Below are 16,707 nucleotides of genomic sequence, written 5' to 3' on the forward strand. Positions count from 1 at the left end.
GTCAGTTTCAATTAGACATAACATTTCCTCCCTTCTAATTTTCGAATTCCATAGTAAAGTTATAGTATACAAATGATAAGGTCATTGACTCGGTCATTGATAAAAATCTGTTGTATAAAGCACGTGTGGAAAGAATGAATGAAAGAAAATAATTACTGTCTATGTGTAAATAAAAACGTTAACTACAAAAAAACTCTAATATCATGCATTCAAAATATTTATCCCTAGTGATTGCCATAGAAAAACATTTATTTTTCTCGCGCACACAATCACACATAACAGGTTGCAAAGGGAATTATTATTACCCTTACGCACTACAACCATTATTACAAATTTAATTTGGTAACCGGTTTTCTGGTTCTCAACGGATATCTTCTCTGAATTGGTTCTGACAAAGGTTGTTCACTGTCTTGATGTTTCGGTTGGAGATCTTGTGCCGGTTGCTCAGTTGGTTCATCCGGAATTATCTCTATTTCAACTGTTTTGTCATTTTTAATTTCTTCTCCCTGTTTATCGTTAAAGTCTGAGTTTCGTATCTGGTCTGCATGACGTTTCCAGATACTATTGGGCGAAACTTCTACCTGGTAATTTAACGGTCCTTCACGTTTGGTTATAAGTCCACTTGTCCATTTATTTGGTCCACGGTAGTCGCGTACAGCTACTGTTTCTCCCTCGGTAAATTGTCGCAAAGTCTCTTTTGTTGGTTTTATTGCAATTTTCATCTGCTTGTCTTGCACTTGTCTATTGATATCTGGTTTAATTAAGTCCAGTCTGTTACGTAAATTTCTGAACAAAACGTTCTGCGAGTCTGTTTGTTGCCGGATGGTATGGTGCGCTCTTTATAAGCGTTATTCCATTCATTTTAGTAAATGTTTGAAATTCTGCTGATACGAATTGTGGTCCGTTATCACTGACTATTTGCTCTGGCAATCCTGCTCTTGCAAATATAGTCCTTAAAACTCTAATTGTCTGTGTTGAAGTGGTACTGTTCATCGGTATAACTTCAGGCCATTTAGAATGAGCATCAATGACAATCAAGAACATGTGATCAATAAATGGTCCAGCAAAGTCAATATGAATTCGTTTCCACGGACTAGACGGCCACTCCCATGGATGAAGTGGTGACTGTTTCGGGTTACGATGGTGCTTTTGACATCCGGAACAACTTTTTGCTAGTGATTCTATCTCAGAATCAATACGTGGCCACCATACGTAGCTCCTTGCCAATAATTTCATTTTCACTACTCCTGGGTGCGCAGAATGTAACAGTTCTAAAGTTTGCTGTCTAAATTTTGTCGGAACAATAGTACGTATTCCCCACTGCAAACAACCTTGACTGATTGACAGTTCGTTTTTCCGGTTGAAATACGGTTTCAAATCGATATCATCATTGACGGTCCAACCTTTTTGTACTAATTCATAGACTCTTGATAAGATCTTGTCACGCGCAGTTTCTCGTCTAATGTTGTTGTTTGTTAAGCTTAAATGTTCTAGCTGCTTTAACATGAAAACATCAACTGCATCAAATTCCTCACCATCTGCTTCTGTAGATTCCTGTGGTATTCTCGAAAGCGCATCTGCGTTCGTGTGCTTGTTAGTGTTTTTGTACTCGATGTCATATGTATATCCACTTAAAAATAACGCACATCTCTGTAAACGTGCTGCTGAAGTGGTAGAAATTCCCTTTTTCGGATTGAATATTGACACAAGCGGCATATGGTCAGTAATCAGTGTAAATTTACGACCATACAAGTACGTATGAAACTTTTTAACGCCGAAAATTATACCAAGAGCTTCTTTGTCGATTTGACTGTAATTTCTTTCGGCTTTATTAAGTGACCTTGATGCAAATGCAATAGGGCGCTCCGTTCCATCTTGCATTTTATGTGACAAAACTACCCCTAATCCAAATGGAGAAGCGTCACAAGCTAATCGAATAGGTAGTTCTGGGTCATAATGACATAGAACCTGCTCAGATGTTACCAAATCTTTGGCCCTCTTGAATGATACTTTACATTCTTCATTCCAATCCCATTTGGCATCTTTTTCTAACAGTCTGTGTAATGGACGCACAACTGATGAGATATTTGGTAGGAATTTATGGTAGTAATTCATTAATCCAAGAATTGAACGTACCTGGGTAACATTTTGTGGTTCTGGTGTGTCCAAAATCGCTTTGATTTTATCCTCTGTTTTGTGTAATCCATGCTTATCTATTTTATGTCCACAAAACTCGATTTCATCTTTGAAAAACTTGCACTTTTCCTTATTAACTGAAAGGTTGTACATCTCTAATCGCTTCATAACTTTCTCGAGGTTCACTAAATGTTCTTGGTCATTTCTACCGGTAATAACCATATCATCTAATATGCATTGTACTCCTGTCAACCCTTGAAGTATTTGGTCAATGGTTCTCTGCCAGATAGCAGGTGCGGAAGCTACACCGAATAACATTCGGTTGTACTGATAAAGTCCTCTATGCGTATTTATTGTCAAGTACTTCTTTGATTCTTCTTTCATCTCGAGCTGTAAATATGCCTGTCTTAAATCTATTTTCGAATATTTTTCACCTCCAGATAACAAAGCAAATATATCGTCAATTCTAGGTAAAGGATATTGATCCACTTGAAGCTGCTGATTTATTGTGACCTTAAAATCGCCACAAATTCTGACGCCTCCTGACTTCTTCACGACAGGCACAATAGGCGTTGCCCATTCACTAGTTGGCACTTTTGTAATAATTCCTTCCTCTTCAAGACGGTCAAGCTCCTGTTCAACTTTCGATCTTAGTGCATACGGTATCGGTCGCGCCTTCATGAACACGGGTTTAACATTATCTTTCATAATTAAATTTCCTTTAATTCCATTTACACAACCGATGTTGTCACTAAATACGGATGCATGTTGAGCAAGCAATTCTTTTGTTTTCTCATTAACATTGTCAACACTTACTTTGTTGATTTTGCTCCAGTCTAGTCTGATTTTTCGTAACCAGTCTCTTCCAAATAAAATTCCTCCTCCTTTTTGAACGACATACAGCGACAATACTTCACTTTGGTCGTTGTAGTTTACATTTACGGCGGTTACACCTAGTGGTTTAAATTTCTCACCCGAAAATGTTCTCAAAATAACGTCCGTTGAATCAAGCTTACGATTCGGAAACATTTGATCAAATGCCTTCTTCGGAATAATCGAGAGAGCGGATCCTGTGTCCACTTCCATTTCAACAGATTTGTTGTCGATTTTCACGTCGACAGTTATCTCCTTTGTTTTGAAATTCACTGTATAAATCCCTACATCATTGTTCCCTTTCTGTGTATCTTTGTTCGCAAACACTGTGTAAATCCCAAATTCATCATCCTGAGAATCATCAGCATTCAGTGAGTGCACATTCCGTTTAATCATTTTACTACGACATGCTGCTTGAATATGTCCTTTCTTCTTACATTTATGACACGTTTGATCTTTAAAACGACATGTATCAGCTTTATGTCCTTGTTTGTTGCAACGGTAACACGTTATGGGTTTCTGTTGGTAAGAGTTAACTTTCGGTTTTTGACTTTTAACCTTATGTACAGCTGACTCTGGTTGTTTTCCTTGTAGCTCCAATGCGTCTTTCGTAGCTGTTTCCATCGCCACGGAAATCTGCATAGCTTTTTCTAATGTTAATGCTTGGACTGATAATAGTTTCTTCTGAGTTTGTTCAGATTTTAACCCACAAACCAATCTGTCTCTTAATGTATCGTTTAGATCCGGGAAATTACAATATTCCGAAAATTTTCGAATTTGTGCTACATACTCATTAATAGACTCTCCACTCTTTTGGTCCCTCTTGTGAAAACGGAAACGTTCTGCTATCACCAATGGTGAGGGTGATAAATGTTCTTTCAAAACTTTCACAATATCATCGTATGATTTATCTTTCGGTTTGTCTGGTGTCGTTAAATTTCTTAACAAAGCATAAGTTTTTCCACCGATTAAACTAAGTAAAGCAGGTACACGCTTTTCGTTGCTAATTTCATTCACAGCGAAATATTGTTCTAGTCTTTCTGTATAAGAAGTCCATTGTTCAATTCCATCATCAAAATTTTCGATTTTACCGATGTATCCAGCCATTTTTCTTTTTAACTCGTCGCCAATTTGTTATGTATTACTAAGTATAACATTGAGGTAGAAGGCATCTGTTTAGATTAGCATTTTATTCTACACTAAAATAATCAAGCAAGTTACATATTATATATCGCGACAACTGTGGTAAGTATAACAGTATAGGCGGTGCCATATGGTTTTCATCACTTTAGAGATTACAGTTCATTTGATAACGATTCGTTGTAACTTTAATAGTTTGTATTGTCAGTTTCAATTAGACATAACATCCTCTCCTTACTATAAATTCTCTCTCCCCCATATCTCACACTCTTTTTCTCTTTTATATGACTCTTACAAGCCTGGATACAAATATAGACAACTAGGGCAATGGGGCTTCTTGTACTCCGTGCTCTGGAAATCCGGGTGCTCTGGTAGTCTTGCGTCTAGTATTCCTGCTCATTACAAAAATTTACTAGGGCACCATATGCAAATCATTAGGGCTCACTAGTCCAACAAAGAAATCTCTTAATCAATATAATCTCTGATCTCTAACTGTATTAATTGGCTAGTGTGAAAATACAGATGTATGTAAACCTGATACAATCAGATAACACACATGACCTAACATATAAAAATGTTACAATAGTAAGTAAAATTGAAATTAAATGTAAATGCACATTAAAAGAATAAAATTATACCACATTTGAATAATAAAATTGAGAATGGAAATGGGGAATGTGCCAAAGAGACAACAACCCGACCATAGAGCAGACAACAGCAGAAGGTAAAATATATTTAGTTAAAAAAAGGGGGAGTGTGAAAGTTATTTTCTAATGAAAAAGGAAAAGTAACAAAAAATTTGAAAAATATCTAAAAGTAAAGTTTGGGTGTATACACAATTTAATGTAGCCTATAAGCATGATAAAGGCAAATTTAACTACTCGTCTCGCATGCGGATATGCGCAGAAACTGACTTCTTTATTTGAGGCATGTTTTAAGATCTGGTGGCTGGAGCAATTTTCTGATTTGGCGGGCAAATGGGATGTGTGCAAAAACATTTAACATGACAATAAGATTAATACAAATAGTATAGCTGTTTGTTCATGGTCTAGTGGTGAAGACCAATGGTTTACCAACCTTTTCACACACTTCTTTGGTATCCAGACTGCTGTTTTAAAATAGAATGGATACTTTGGGGGTCTCTGTTGGAGACTTTGACCTGGAGATCAATCTACTGATATCGCCTTTGTTTGTCTGTTCCCACTGAGAGTCCCGGTGGTACTCTCCAAGTACCTCGGCTTCCTTCGCCATGATAACAGACTTCCCAGTGTCCTAGCACCCTCTTTGTGTTGGGTTGGGATTGTCTGAGCACCCCTATGTGTTGGGTTTGGATTGTCCTAGCACCCCCTTTGTTTTGGATGGGGATTGTCCTTGTAAGTACTGTTGTAAATGCGCAAGTCCATTAATCCTGATAGAGAGTGTACAAGAATTCCACTATTACTCTCACAGCTCTAGGAGTGATTCTCTGGATAGCGGAGGAATCTATCAGTATATGCATATGTGTTGAAGACTGTACTTTGACCTATAATGGTATACTTTTTCAAATTGTGACTTGGATGGAGAGTTGTGTCATTGGCAACTTATACCACATTATATCTCTATATATATATTGTTTTCAGATAACATATGCTTTTTAAGTGTCTGATGTATGACCCAAATCAAACCTTCAAACTTTTATGTTTCCTTTGGATATTAATGTACAGAACATTGCTGAATCCGTAGGAACTATTTTCATTTGCACTTTGATACTTAATCTACCCTTCAACCTTTAAAAGATAGTACTGTTACTGTACAATAAGCTATAGCAATTATAGCACCCTTAATATCCCTTTAAATAGAGTTAAGCAAATCATAAACAATCAGCAATCTGTTAAAACGTGTTACTTCACAGATTTTATCAATGCATGTATATATTGTATGAAAGAGTTTTAATCAAACAAAACATACTTTATCATTTGGCCAAATTGAGAAATTAGTCAATAGTGTGCTTTATAATTTCAGAGGCAAACAGAAAACTGGCAAATCATGAGTCTTACAAAAGTACTTTGGTCACCAATTAATAGTGATAAGTTTCTGAGCTACTGTGGAACCAAAATAAATCTTTATAATGTTATAAAATATGAAGAAAAAATAGGCTCTCATGGAACGCAAGGTTTGTATAATTTACTTTTCTATTTGAAAAATGCTTTCTTGATGTGTTGTAACTGTTGTTGGGTAGTGATCTAAATGTTGTATACTGCATACATCTTCTTTATTATAATTTACAGTAAATACTTTTTGCAGCAACAACGAATACTTATTATTTAAGGTATTACTATAATTAGGTATCATATTTGTTTTAACATATAAAATATCTGAAGTTGTTTATTTGTAGGAAAAATATTATCAGAAGATTCTGTGGCTATACCTCAAGGAGAACAGTTGGAAATTAACTTATTAAAGGTAAAACTTTACTATCCCGTCTATAGCTATACCTCCGGGAAGACAGTTAGAAATTAACTTATTAAAGGTATTATTTACCGTAAAACTTTACTATCCCATGTATAGCTATACCTCAGGGAAGACAGTTGGGGATTAACTTATCAAAAGTAAAACTTTACTATCCCCTGTATAGCTATACCTCTGGGAAGACAGTTGGGGATTAACTTACTAAAGGTACATGTACAACTTTACTATCCCCTGTATAGCTATACCTCTGGGAAGACAGTTGGGGATTAACTTATTAAAGGTACAACTTTACTATCCCCTGTATAGCTATACCTCAGGGACAACAGTGGTTCTCTGTCTGTAGGTTTACCACAGATATAGAACAGAGTGTTTCTTATCAGTTTTGAGCTTAATTAAAGATAGAATGTTTTAAAACGATAAGACAATAACTATCCCTATTTTGTTGTACAAATTCAACAGATCACAATTTACAAAAAGAAAAAAAAAAGATTTTCCTTTATTTTTTCCTGAACCTAGATTTTTTTGGAAAATGACGCAGTCATTGTTCCATAACTGCCGACCTGAACTTCATTACATTTCTCTGCCTACCGCGCTTGGTTTCGTATTTACTATTTTCCATACAAACTGGAATCTGCTTGTGTTATCATTATGCATGATCATTGTGTAGTTATCAGCCAGGAACCAGTTTACACTCGGTTTCATACAAAGTAACTGGTTTCTGCTTGTATTCCACTACACTCGAACAAAGTGTTGTAGTTTGACGGGAACCAGTTTAGAATTTGTAAACTACAAAACGTAATCGGTTATTGTTCATTCCGTTTTGGTGTTTCATACCGACTTATATGGTTTGAATAAGCTTAAGACCCTTCAAACATTAATGTGATAGGTATCTTAAAGACTGTTTTACAAAAGGATGGAACTGTTTTACTTTCAAAGTCGTACTATAGTGATATCTGTCATGTACGGATTTCCACTCTCACCGGTTAATTTCTTCTTTTACACGTGCTTTTGAAACTTCCTGTTTAAACATCGCAAGTTTCAAAATTGTTATTTGAGTGAATTAAACTTATTTTTACAATCATGAAGCGTTCCAGAATCATTTTCAAGCAGTTTCTTCTTCTCTTTGGTGATGGAAAATAGGTTTTCTCAAGAAAATACCGCAAACGATCGCAGAGGAATTGAAACGTACAAGTCAAGTCGGCACCTGGTTAAATTGGCATCTAGTCAAATCGGCACCTATTTGACGTCAATTCGGCATCCAATAATATTTGTTATAATATTTTCTATTCAATTAATTAATAACTGTTACCAAGTACATAGTGAATATGTTGTTGTGTATTTAGGTAAACAAGGAAACCAAAGTGAATATGTTGTTGTGTATAAAGGTAAACAACGAAGCCCTTACCCAACTGTTGTTCTAACAATTAGACAATTATTAAAATAAAATGGAAAACTATGAGTCCCTTTCAATAAATCAAACTTTCATGCCAAATAATTAGCAAATTTAAGGTGTTTTTTTTTCAGTAAAGTTTAAACAGCATTAAACCAAAAATCCCGTAAAATGCTCAACTGGTTAAAATAATGCATAAAAATATCCAATATCTCATGTATTAGTCCAAATAATTATGACGTCTGGCAAGGATATTTTAATTTTTTTCTGGGACGCCTTCCTACGACGTTCGTAGGAAGGCGTCCCAGAAAATAATTAACATAGCCTTGCGGTCATAGGAAGGTGTCCCAGAATAAAATTAAAAAAGCCTTGCCAGACGTAATAATTATTTGGACTACTCATATATATATATTACATTAGAAATACACCAAAAAAGTGATTTAGTTGAGAAAAATAAATATATATACAAAATGTACATGAACACCCAAAAATGTGAAAGTTAGTATTTAACTCTTTTTGCTTAAATACTGAAAAAATTCTGGCAACCCCTTTCTTATTTTTACTCTTTTTGCTTAAAATACTGTAAAAAAAATATATATTTAACATGGGTGACGAATTGACTATATCAGGTGTTGATTTAACCAGGTGCCAATTTAACCAGCTGCTGGTTTGACTAGAATTCTTTGACAAATGTTTGAAATTACCTGAGTTTCATTAGACCTTTGATAACAGTAACAAAAAGATTATTTACTTAATATTTTGTGGGAGAAGGGGGTTCAGACTGTGGTATCAGGTCTGTTCGCGCCCAATACACTTTCGCACCCTACACGTTCGCACCCAAGGTCCGTTCGCACTCTACTCATTCGCGCCCAATTTTAATTCAAATTCAAGTTGAATACTTGGAAAATCATGATTGTTGTTTTAAATTGCTTTGGTGTAAATACTGAATGTATTTATAGCTTGGTATGAGTAAAACATTGAAGATTTTAAAGGAAAAACACAAAAGATAATTGTTTTTAACAGCTTGGTCCCTTTGATCTGAAACAACGAAGCAATAAAATATAGGAACCAAAATATAGCAATCCACTATTATAACCAAAACATGATAAAATTTATTCAACACACAGAAAAAAACATAGTCAGAATCTCACTTCATTTTGAAACAAGTCAATGAAACAAAGTTATAGCAATACATTAACCAAAACATGATTAAGAGTTATTCAACACAAAATAAAACATTGACAAAATACCACTTTATTTAGAAAGGATTATTATTATTTTTAACAATACCCTATCCAAAACATGATTAAGATTTATTCAACACTTTATTTTGAGACAATGACAACAATTATACTTATAAGAAAACACTTGCTTACAGAGTTATTAAACACAAAACCAATTAAGATTGGGTGCGAACATGCAGGGTGTGAAAGTGAAAGGGGGCGAACATGAGTGGGCGCAAACGTGAATGGGGCGCGAACGGACCCGGATTCAGACTATGTACCAGTGAGAAATATACAAGCCTTTCTACGGTATTTATTTGTACAAATTCAGGTAGTCTTGACCTATTCATTTATCTTAAAAAAAAACAGCCAGTTGTCACCTTCACTTCACACACACACACATATACAAGTATCAATTATATGCTTACGAGACATGTTGCATTGTTAAACTAATTAAGGTATGTGAAAATCAAGACTTGCATAAAAACTATCCCAATATTAGAGACAGTGGCGTCATTTTTCTTCAGAGCTTTCAGCTCTTTGATTATTTGCTCTGTTTGGTAGATTTAAAACATATAAACAATAATATTCCAGCCTTGTACTCCTTTTATACAAGTATTATTATTCTACTATTTGTCTACAAATCAATACAAATGTCAAAATCCAATCTGGAAAATAAACCCTAATATAAAGGTATATTTATGCATTTATTTTCATGAATTTTTCATTAGGAATATTTTAGTGAAAAAATGAATGCAAATACAAATGCAGTAAATGTACATGATAACCCAGTTTTATCAAAATTCACAAAATAAAAACATGAAAAAAAAGATAAAAGAACAGTACTAGATTTGAAGTCAAGTTTATTTTCAGATGTTTAAAAAAACTGATTAAATTGATTAATTCTGCAGATTTTTATGCCTTACCTACGATAGTAGAGGGGCATTATGTTTTCTGGTCTGTGGGTCTCACTGTCTGTTCGTTTGTTTGTCCTTCTGTTCGTTTTTCCGTCTATTTTTCTCGCTTCAGGTTAAAGTTTTTGGTCAAGGTAGTTTATGATTGAGTTGAAGTCCAATCAACTTAAAACTTAGTACACATGTTCCCTATGATATGGTCTTTATAATTTAAATGCCAAATTAGATTTTTGACCCCACTTTCACGGTTCACTGAACATAGAAATTTATAGTGTGATTGGGGCATCCGTGTTCTTTGGACACATTCTTGTTTATTATGATTAAAAATTACTAAAATAAATATTGTTTTACAGACAGTTGAATGGTGTCCAAAACCAGAACATGATGATGTTATAGCATGTGGATTGGTCAATGGCAAAGTCCAGTTAAGGAGGTATATGAAGCCTATTTAAATGTGTAAAGTCTACTTCTGATTATCATTGACTGTACTTAACATTTCTCATGATTCAAAATCTATATAATAAGAGAATACAATGCTCCCTGCATGCCAAGCAACTCTTGCAGCAGCCTTTTTTAAAAGGTCTCTTTAAATGAACTGTTCTGCAAAAGAAATCTTCTGCCTTATTCAACATCTCTCCTTTTTCAACTGGCAAGCCAAATGTCCTAGCCTTCCTCCAGGATAACATAATTTGAAGATCATACTTTTTGATATTTGAATTATTATTTTAACTATTTACATACTAAATAGTTTCATATGGAATTATTTTATTTAGATATATATATATACAGTGCCTTTTTATATACCTGTCAAAATTTTGATGAGACGTAAGATAGTTTTCAAATGTCCAGCGTCTGTCTGTCTGTTGTAAACCTGTCGCACTGTAACTTTAGAACTGCTGATCGAAATTTCATGAAACTTAACATAGTTGTTTCTGATGATGGTCAAATAATCTGTATACTTTTTGGTGATAATAGGATTTAAAATTTTGAGTTACAGGACTTTATAACTAAAACAGAGGTGTGTATTTTTCACATGTCGCGTCATATCTCATAAACGATTTAATATGATTATTGCTTAAAACTTTACACACTTCTTAATTATATTAATCTAGAGATCTGTATACTTTTTGGTGATGATTCAAAATTTTATTTTAGAATTATTGAGGTTTTGTAAAAAAGGGGGTTGATTTTCACATGTCGCGCCATATCTCTGAAACAAATTATGATTATTGCTTAAAAATTTACACAAGATCTGTACTTTTTTTGGTGATGATTCAAAATTTAATTTTGGAGTTATTGAGGGTTTTGTTTGTAAAAAAGAGTTTTTTTTATCACTTGTTGCATCGTATATTAAAAACCATTAATGACTTGCTTTAAACTTTACACACGTCTTAATTATATTAATCTAAAGATCTATATTTTTTTTGGTGATGATTCAAAGTTTTATTTTAGAGTTATTGAGTTTTTGGTAAAAAAAAAATATTTTCACATGTCGCGCTGTATCTCGGAAACTATTTATGATTATTGCATAAAACTTCTCACACAAGACGAAGGGCATATCATGCGCTCATGGCGCAGCTGTTTATTTATCTATATTGTTTTCTTTTTCTTTGCAGTTTTGATAAGGACAGCAATAGTGACTTGGTTGACAAGGAATTTGGTAAGAACTATGACACTTATTAACCTTACTAAGCAAGTCCAACGTTTATAAAATTATCCTTTTATGTTACATGTACCTCCTGCAATTCACATAAAACAATTTTTTTTTCAAAACCTACAAATGAAAATGCTTTCAGTTGTAGATAAGAACATAATTTAAGACAATGATCATTTGTTTTTCAATACATAATTTAAGACGATGATTATTTGTTTTTCAGTACCAAGACATCCAAGGCATTGTTTATATTTATTTTGGAACCATATGGACAGCAGTTTGGTATGTATATGAATATAAAGTGAAAAACAATATTTAGTGATTTTTTTTCTTCTCTAAGATATTAATATGTGTTGGCTTTCTGCTCAAATATCTTGACAAAAGAACCATTATATCCTACAGTATTCGTATATGAGCCTTACAAAAGTTACCTGAAAATGCATATGAGTGACACAGGCTCTTTAGAGCTTCTAGATAAATTTTTCAGCAATTTTATTTTGTATGTGCCTCCCAAACATTGTGGATTGACAATATTTAATGGAGCTTTATAACATAAATTTGGTCTTAAGGTGGTATGGGTGTCTTCCTCCATCTTGGATTGTAAAAAACAGAGAATCAAATGTCCAGATTTTCCATCAAGTTAGCAAAATTTGATGCAGGAATGCAGATGTTTAATGTACATTTTCATTTAAAAGTACCAATTTATTAGAATATAACTTCTAAATATTGATATTTTTGCAAATGTTAATTTTTTGTTGTTGTTTTTATTTTATTTTTTAAATTGGCATTTTAAGGGGAGGTAACTCTAAAAAAGTGCATTTTCTGAAGGATTCTGTATGGAATTTTCCTATTTTGTATTTTAGCTGCAAAAAACGTACGGTGACCCTATCTTTTCCTTTGATATTCTCAAAGCAGTGTCTGAAAGCTATCTTTTCCTGAAGTATTTAACAATTCTATCATTTTGTTTAGTTTCTAATCACAAAATGGTGTTTTTTCCTGTATAATCCATACAAAATGTGTCATTTTGTCCCGTCCTGTAGCTTGAGAAAATGCGCGGTGACCTATCATTTTTATTATATTTTTCAACATGTATCAATAGATACAACGTTTTGGCAAAGTATGAACAAATTCTATCATTTTTATTTTAGACTCCCATACCACCTTAATGTAGTATAAAATATGATTAAACAGTACTGTTATTATTTTAGTTGGCTGAGGGATTAGACAAGTCAAGAAATGATAGTTGTATACTGATCTGGAATGTTAAGTCTGGAGGAGAATATGAACGACAGAGATATAGCTCTAATACTAGTGAATCTTCATCTATCTACAAACCATTCTTAGAAATAGGTAAACAAATTATATATTACATGAGATAGATTAATGTGTGTCATATAAATATTCAAGATACATGTACAGTATGTGTAATCATTGTTATCAACCTCTGTCTATTAGATATTATGTCATGGCATGTAAAAAAGTGTACAATGTGGTAAATAAACAAATAAAATCAAAATCAGGTATTTTAACATGTAATATAATTAAAACAATTCTTTGCTGCTAGTCCTTAAATACTGTGTATTCTTTATTTTCATAGATACTAATTTTCCTGGATTTAAGGTAATTTTTGTTGATATTGTAAATTCATTATTTGTTGGATACAAATGTTCATGAATTTGGTGGTTACATGTGAACCATGAATTCAAACTTTGAAGGAATTGCATGTTTTCTTAAGGTTTGTATGCAAACTTTGGCAAAGTTATGACTTCAAATATCCACAGAAATACAGGCAATTGTTAAGCATGAATGAATCCACAGCATTTGATTTCATGAATGAAAGTCTGTATACAAGCCCTTTGAAAATATGTATTATTTTGAACATTCAGGTTGAAGGTTAAGCATTTCTAGCCAAATCCTTGCAATGGGTACCCAAGAAATGATAAAGAATCAATAGTATGTAATGATACAATGGTTAATATATGTTATAAATATTTGTTTCAGGTAATTACAATGACATGACTGCCTCATTTAGTTGGTTCCGTAAAGATAGCAGATTATTTGTATGTGGAATGAACAATAGACATCTCAGGATATATGACCTCAGGGGTAAGGCATTTATATATTTTGAATTCCGCAAATAATTTGTATGTGGAATGAACAATATAATAATATCTTAAGTACAATATTTCAACCTGATTATAGGATACTGTACAAGATAATTGGTACATGTAATATGCATGTGAAATCAATAAAATTAAGAATGGAAATGGGGAATGTGTCAAAGAGACAACAACCTGACCATAGAACAGACAACAACCAAAGGTCACCAACGGGACTTCAATGCAGCGAGAAACTGCAATTAACATATGGGTTTGATAGTTGTGTTGGAGGTTCAGCCAGTTGTTTTTTATCCTTTAATTGTATGTCTTAATAATTTTTTTCTATATATTCTTGAATAAAATTATCGTTTTATAATATATTTGTAGATGCAAAAGAGCCAAAACAATCAACGACAACAAAACTTATCAATGGTGTAGTTACTGATCCCAAAAATCAAAACAGAATAGCTTCTTTTCATGAGGTAATGTTACAGGGTTTGTACAGATTGCACCAATTTAACTTCCTTTTTTTAATCAGATAAACCTATTAGTTTGGTGTAAAAGATAATTTGAGCAGTGCAGGTTTAGGTTGATGGGCAAAGTACTCAAATAATACTGGAGTAAAAATTATATACTTAATTTAACAGCCAAGTTAACAGATGACTGTTTTGTTTTTCAGAACAATGTGTCAGTTTGGGATACCAGACATTTTGATAAACCTGTATCCTTTAGAAATTACAATGATTCACGTAGTTGTCATATTGCAGATAGGTTTATGAATTATCTGGAGAGTAAAATTTATAGCTATAAGACAATTAGGCTAAAGAAACAAGATGTGGACAACTTGAACAATGAGCAAACCCAATACCATCTAGTAAGCTATTAAAGGCCCTACATGATAAAATAAATAAATTTGGTGTATTTACTGTCTTCTGATTGGTTAAAAGTATTACTTTTATTTTCAATGTTGTCAATTTTTATGGAGACACACCCACTCTGACGTTGCATATTCATACGCCAACATGTGTGTACGTTGTTATTGTTAATATAAATAATATTAAAAGTTCTTTGAGACTTATTTTTGATAGAAATTTATTTATAATGAATGGCAATAATTTATTTTGAATTTATTGAACCATAAACTTAATTTTTGACACTTCACATTTTACATAATCCACTTCGCGGATTATTCAATGTGAAGAGTCAAAAATTAGTTCTATGGTTCAATAAATTCAAAATAAGTAATAGCCATTCATTAAATGTGGAACAATATAGATAGGAAAACCAACAAAAAAAACCATTTTAAAAACAATGGAAAAACAAATATATTACAGACAACTAACAACACTGAAATACAGGCACTTTATTTAAGATAGAATATGGCTAGATAAAATATGGTTGGAATTGCTCACCGATTTGTAACAGTCTAGTTTTAATGTATTATCATTTTCTGCTTATTATCAAGGTTTTTTGTTCAGCACTTTAACAGTTTACATGATTTATTTGTATAGTATACTATATTTCTTAACTGCAAAGATTTTAACATTGCAAGAACCCAAAAATATAGTCAAGCTGAGATGGTGTCCAACAAGGCAAGTATAGACTTATTTAGTTACAATCCAAAATTGATAAAGCTATTATGATTTTCTTTAAGACAAGTATAATCTATTTTGGTTCCAATCAGAACTTGATAAAGCTATTATGATTTTCTTTAAGACAAGTTGGTTCCAATCAGAACTTGATAAAGCTATTATGATTTTCTTTAAGACAAGTATAATCTATTTTGGTTCCAATCAGAACTTGATAAAGCTATTATGATTTTCTTTAAGACAAGTATAATCTATTTTGGTTCCAATCAAAACTTGGAAAAATTAAAGATGGTGACCTACAAGGTATGTATAGACTTGTTTTGTTCGTTTAAAACTTGACAAAGATGAGACATAAATAGCTGATATGATTGTTTTTTTATCACTCAAAGGTATAAAACAATAAATACATGTACTCTGTAGTCATGTGAGAATAAAACACACCTTCAGTTAGACACAGAAACAAACAAACTTCTTTCTTTATTCTAAATTCTCTGAACAAATTTCCCCATTTTTCTCACAGTATTGTTATATGTTGTTTTTGATCTTTAAAAACAATTAGAATAATTTGAGTATATAGGAAAAACTTCTTGACCATTGCTTATTCATTTGCCAAATGTAACAAAAAATATAAGGATTTCCTGAGTGGAAGATGGCTGACTTTTTATTGAGGCTGAATGTTGTAATTATATACTGTATCTTTTTATTTTTCCCAGGAATGGTTTTCTAGGAGTTTTATATCGAGAAAGTACTTCAGTAAAATTATATGATATCAGACATACTCCACAAGGTAGGTACAAGAATGAAAATAGTTGTGGGGTTAACAAACTCTTGAGTCACATAAGATTTACTGATGTTTACTCTAATTATGATTAATGATGTACATATTAACACTGTAATTATAACTGCTGTTGTACACAAATTCACCTTACTGAAAATATTTTTTAAATGATAATATATATTGAAAAAAGAATAAAAAATTTCCCCTTTTTGAAATGAACCGAACAAACAAACACAGATATGAATTTGGATAAATCTGTATTATACTGAAGTGAAATATCCAGGTAATTTGGATAAATCTGTATTATACTGAAGTGAAATATCCAGGTAATTTGGATATATCTGTATTATACTGAAGTGAAATATCAAGGTAATTTGATTGGTTACCTTAACATGGTATATGAACTTGTAATATACCCTGTAAACAAAAACTAAATTATGTTAAATCAGGACAGTCCTGTATT

At 32.7% G+C, this 16,707-nt stretch overlaps 2 protein-coding genes across 4 annotated transcripts in view; one reads left to right on the plus strand and one right to left on the minus strand.

The window, feature by feature from the left end:
* LOC139513788 (GATOR2 complex protein MIOS-like) overlaps positions 1–16,707 on the plus strand; it is a 36,446-nt gene that overhangs the window by 3,203 nt on the left and 16,536 nt on the right. For all 3 annotated transcript variants that reach the window (XM_071302592.1, XM_071302595.1, XM_071302593.1), the window contains exons 2-12: positions 6,151–6,301; positions 6,524–6,591; positions 10,478–10,557; positions 11,741–11,784; positions 12,002–12,060; positions 12,987–13,128; positions 13,780–13,884; positions 14,265–14,359; positions 14,557–14,598; positions 15,414–15,469; positions 16,180–16,253. In XM_071302592.1, coding sequence (XP_071158693.1) covers positions 6,175–6,301; positions 6,524–6,591; positions 10,478–10,557; positions 11,741–11,784; positions 12,002–12,060; positions 12,987–13,128; positions 13,780–13,884; positions 14,265–14,359; positions 14,557–14,598; positions 15,414–15,469; positions 16,180–16,253 — 892 coding nt within the window. In that variant the 5' untranslated portion in view covers positions 6,151–6,174. The remainder of the gene's footprint in view (positions 1–6,150; positions 6,302–6,523; positions 6,592–10,477; positions 10,558–11,740; positions 11,785–12,001; positions 12,061–12,986; positions 13,129–13,779; positions 13,885–14,264; positions 14,360–14,556; positions 14,599–15,413; positions 15,470–16,179; positions 16,254–16,707) is intronic.
* LOC139511146 (uncharacterized) lies at positions 327–722 on the minus strand. The gene has a single exon (XM_071297719.1). The coding sequence runs from the start codon at positions 720–722 to the stop codon at positions 327–329; it is 396 nt and encodes a 131-aa protein (XP_071153820.1).

Source organism: Mytilus edulis, chromosome 2 (genome assembly GCF_963676685.1).
Source record: "Mytilus edulis chromosome 2, xbMytEdul2.2, whole genome shotgun sequence".
NCBI classification, from domain to species: Eukaryota; Metazoa; Mollusca; class Bivalvia; order Mytilida; family Mytilidae; genus Mytilus; species Mytilus edulis.

Coding starts and splice junctions, on each gene's coding strand:
- LOC139511146 (XM_071297719.1), bottom strand. CDS start 722: ATGAAAATTGCAATAAAACCAACAAAAGAGACTTTGCGACAATTTACC.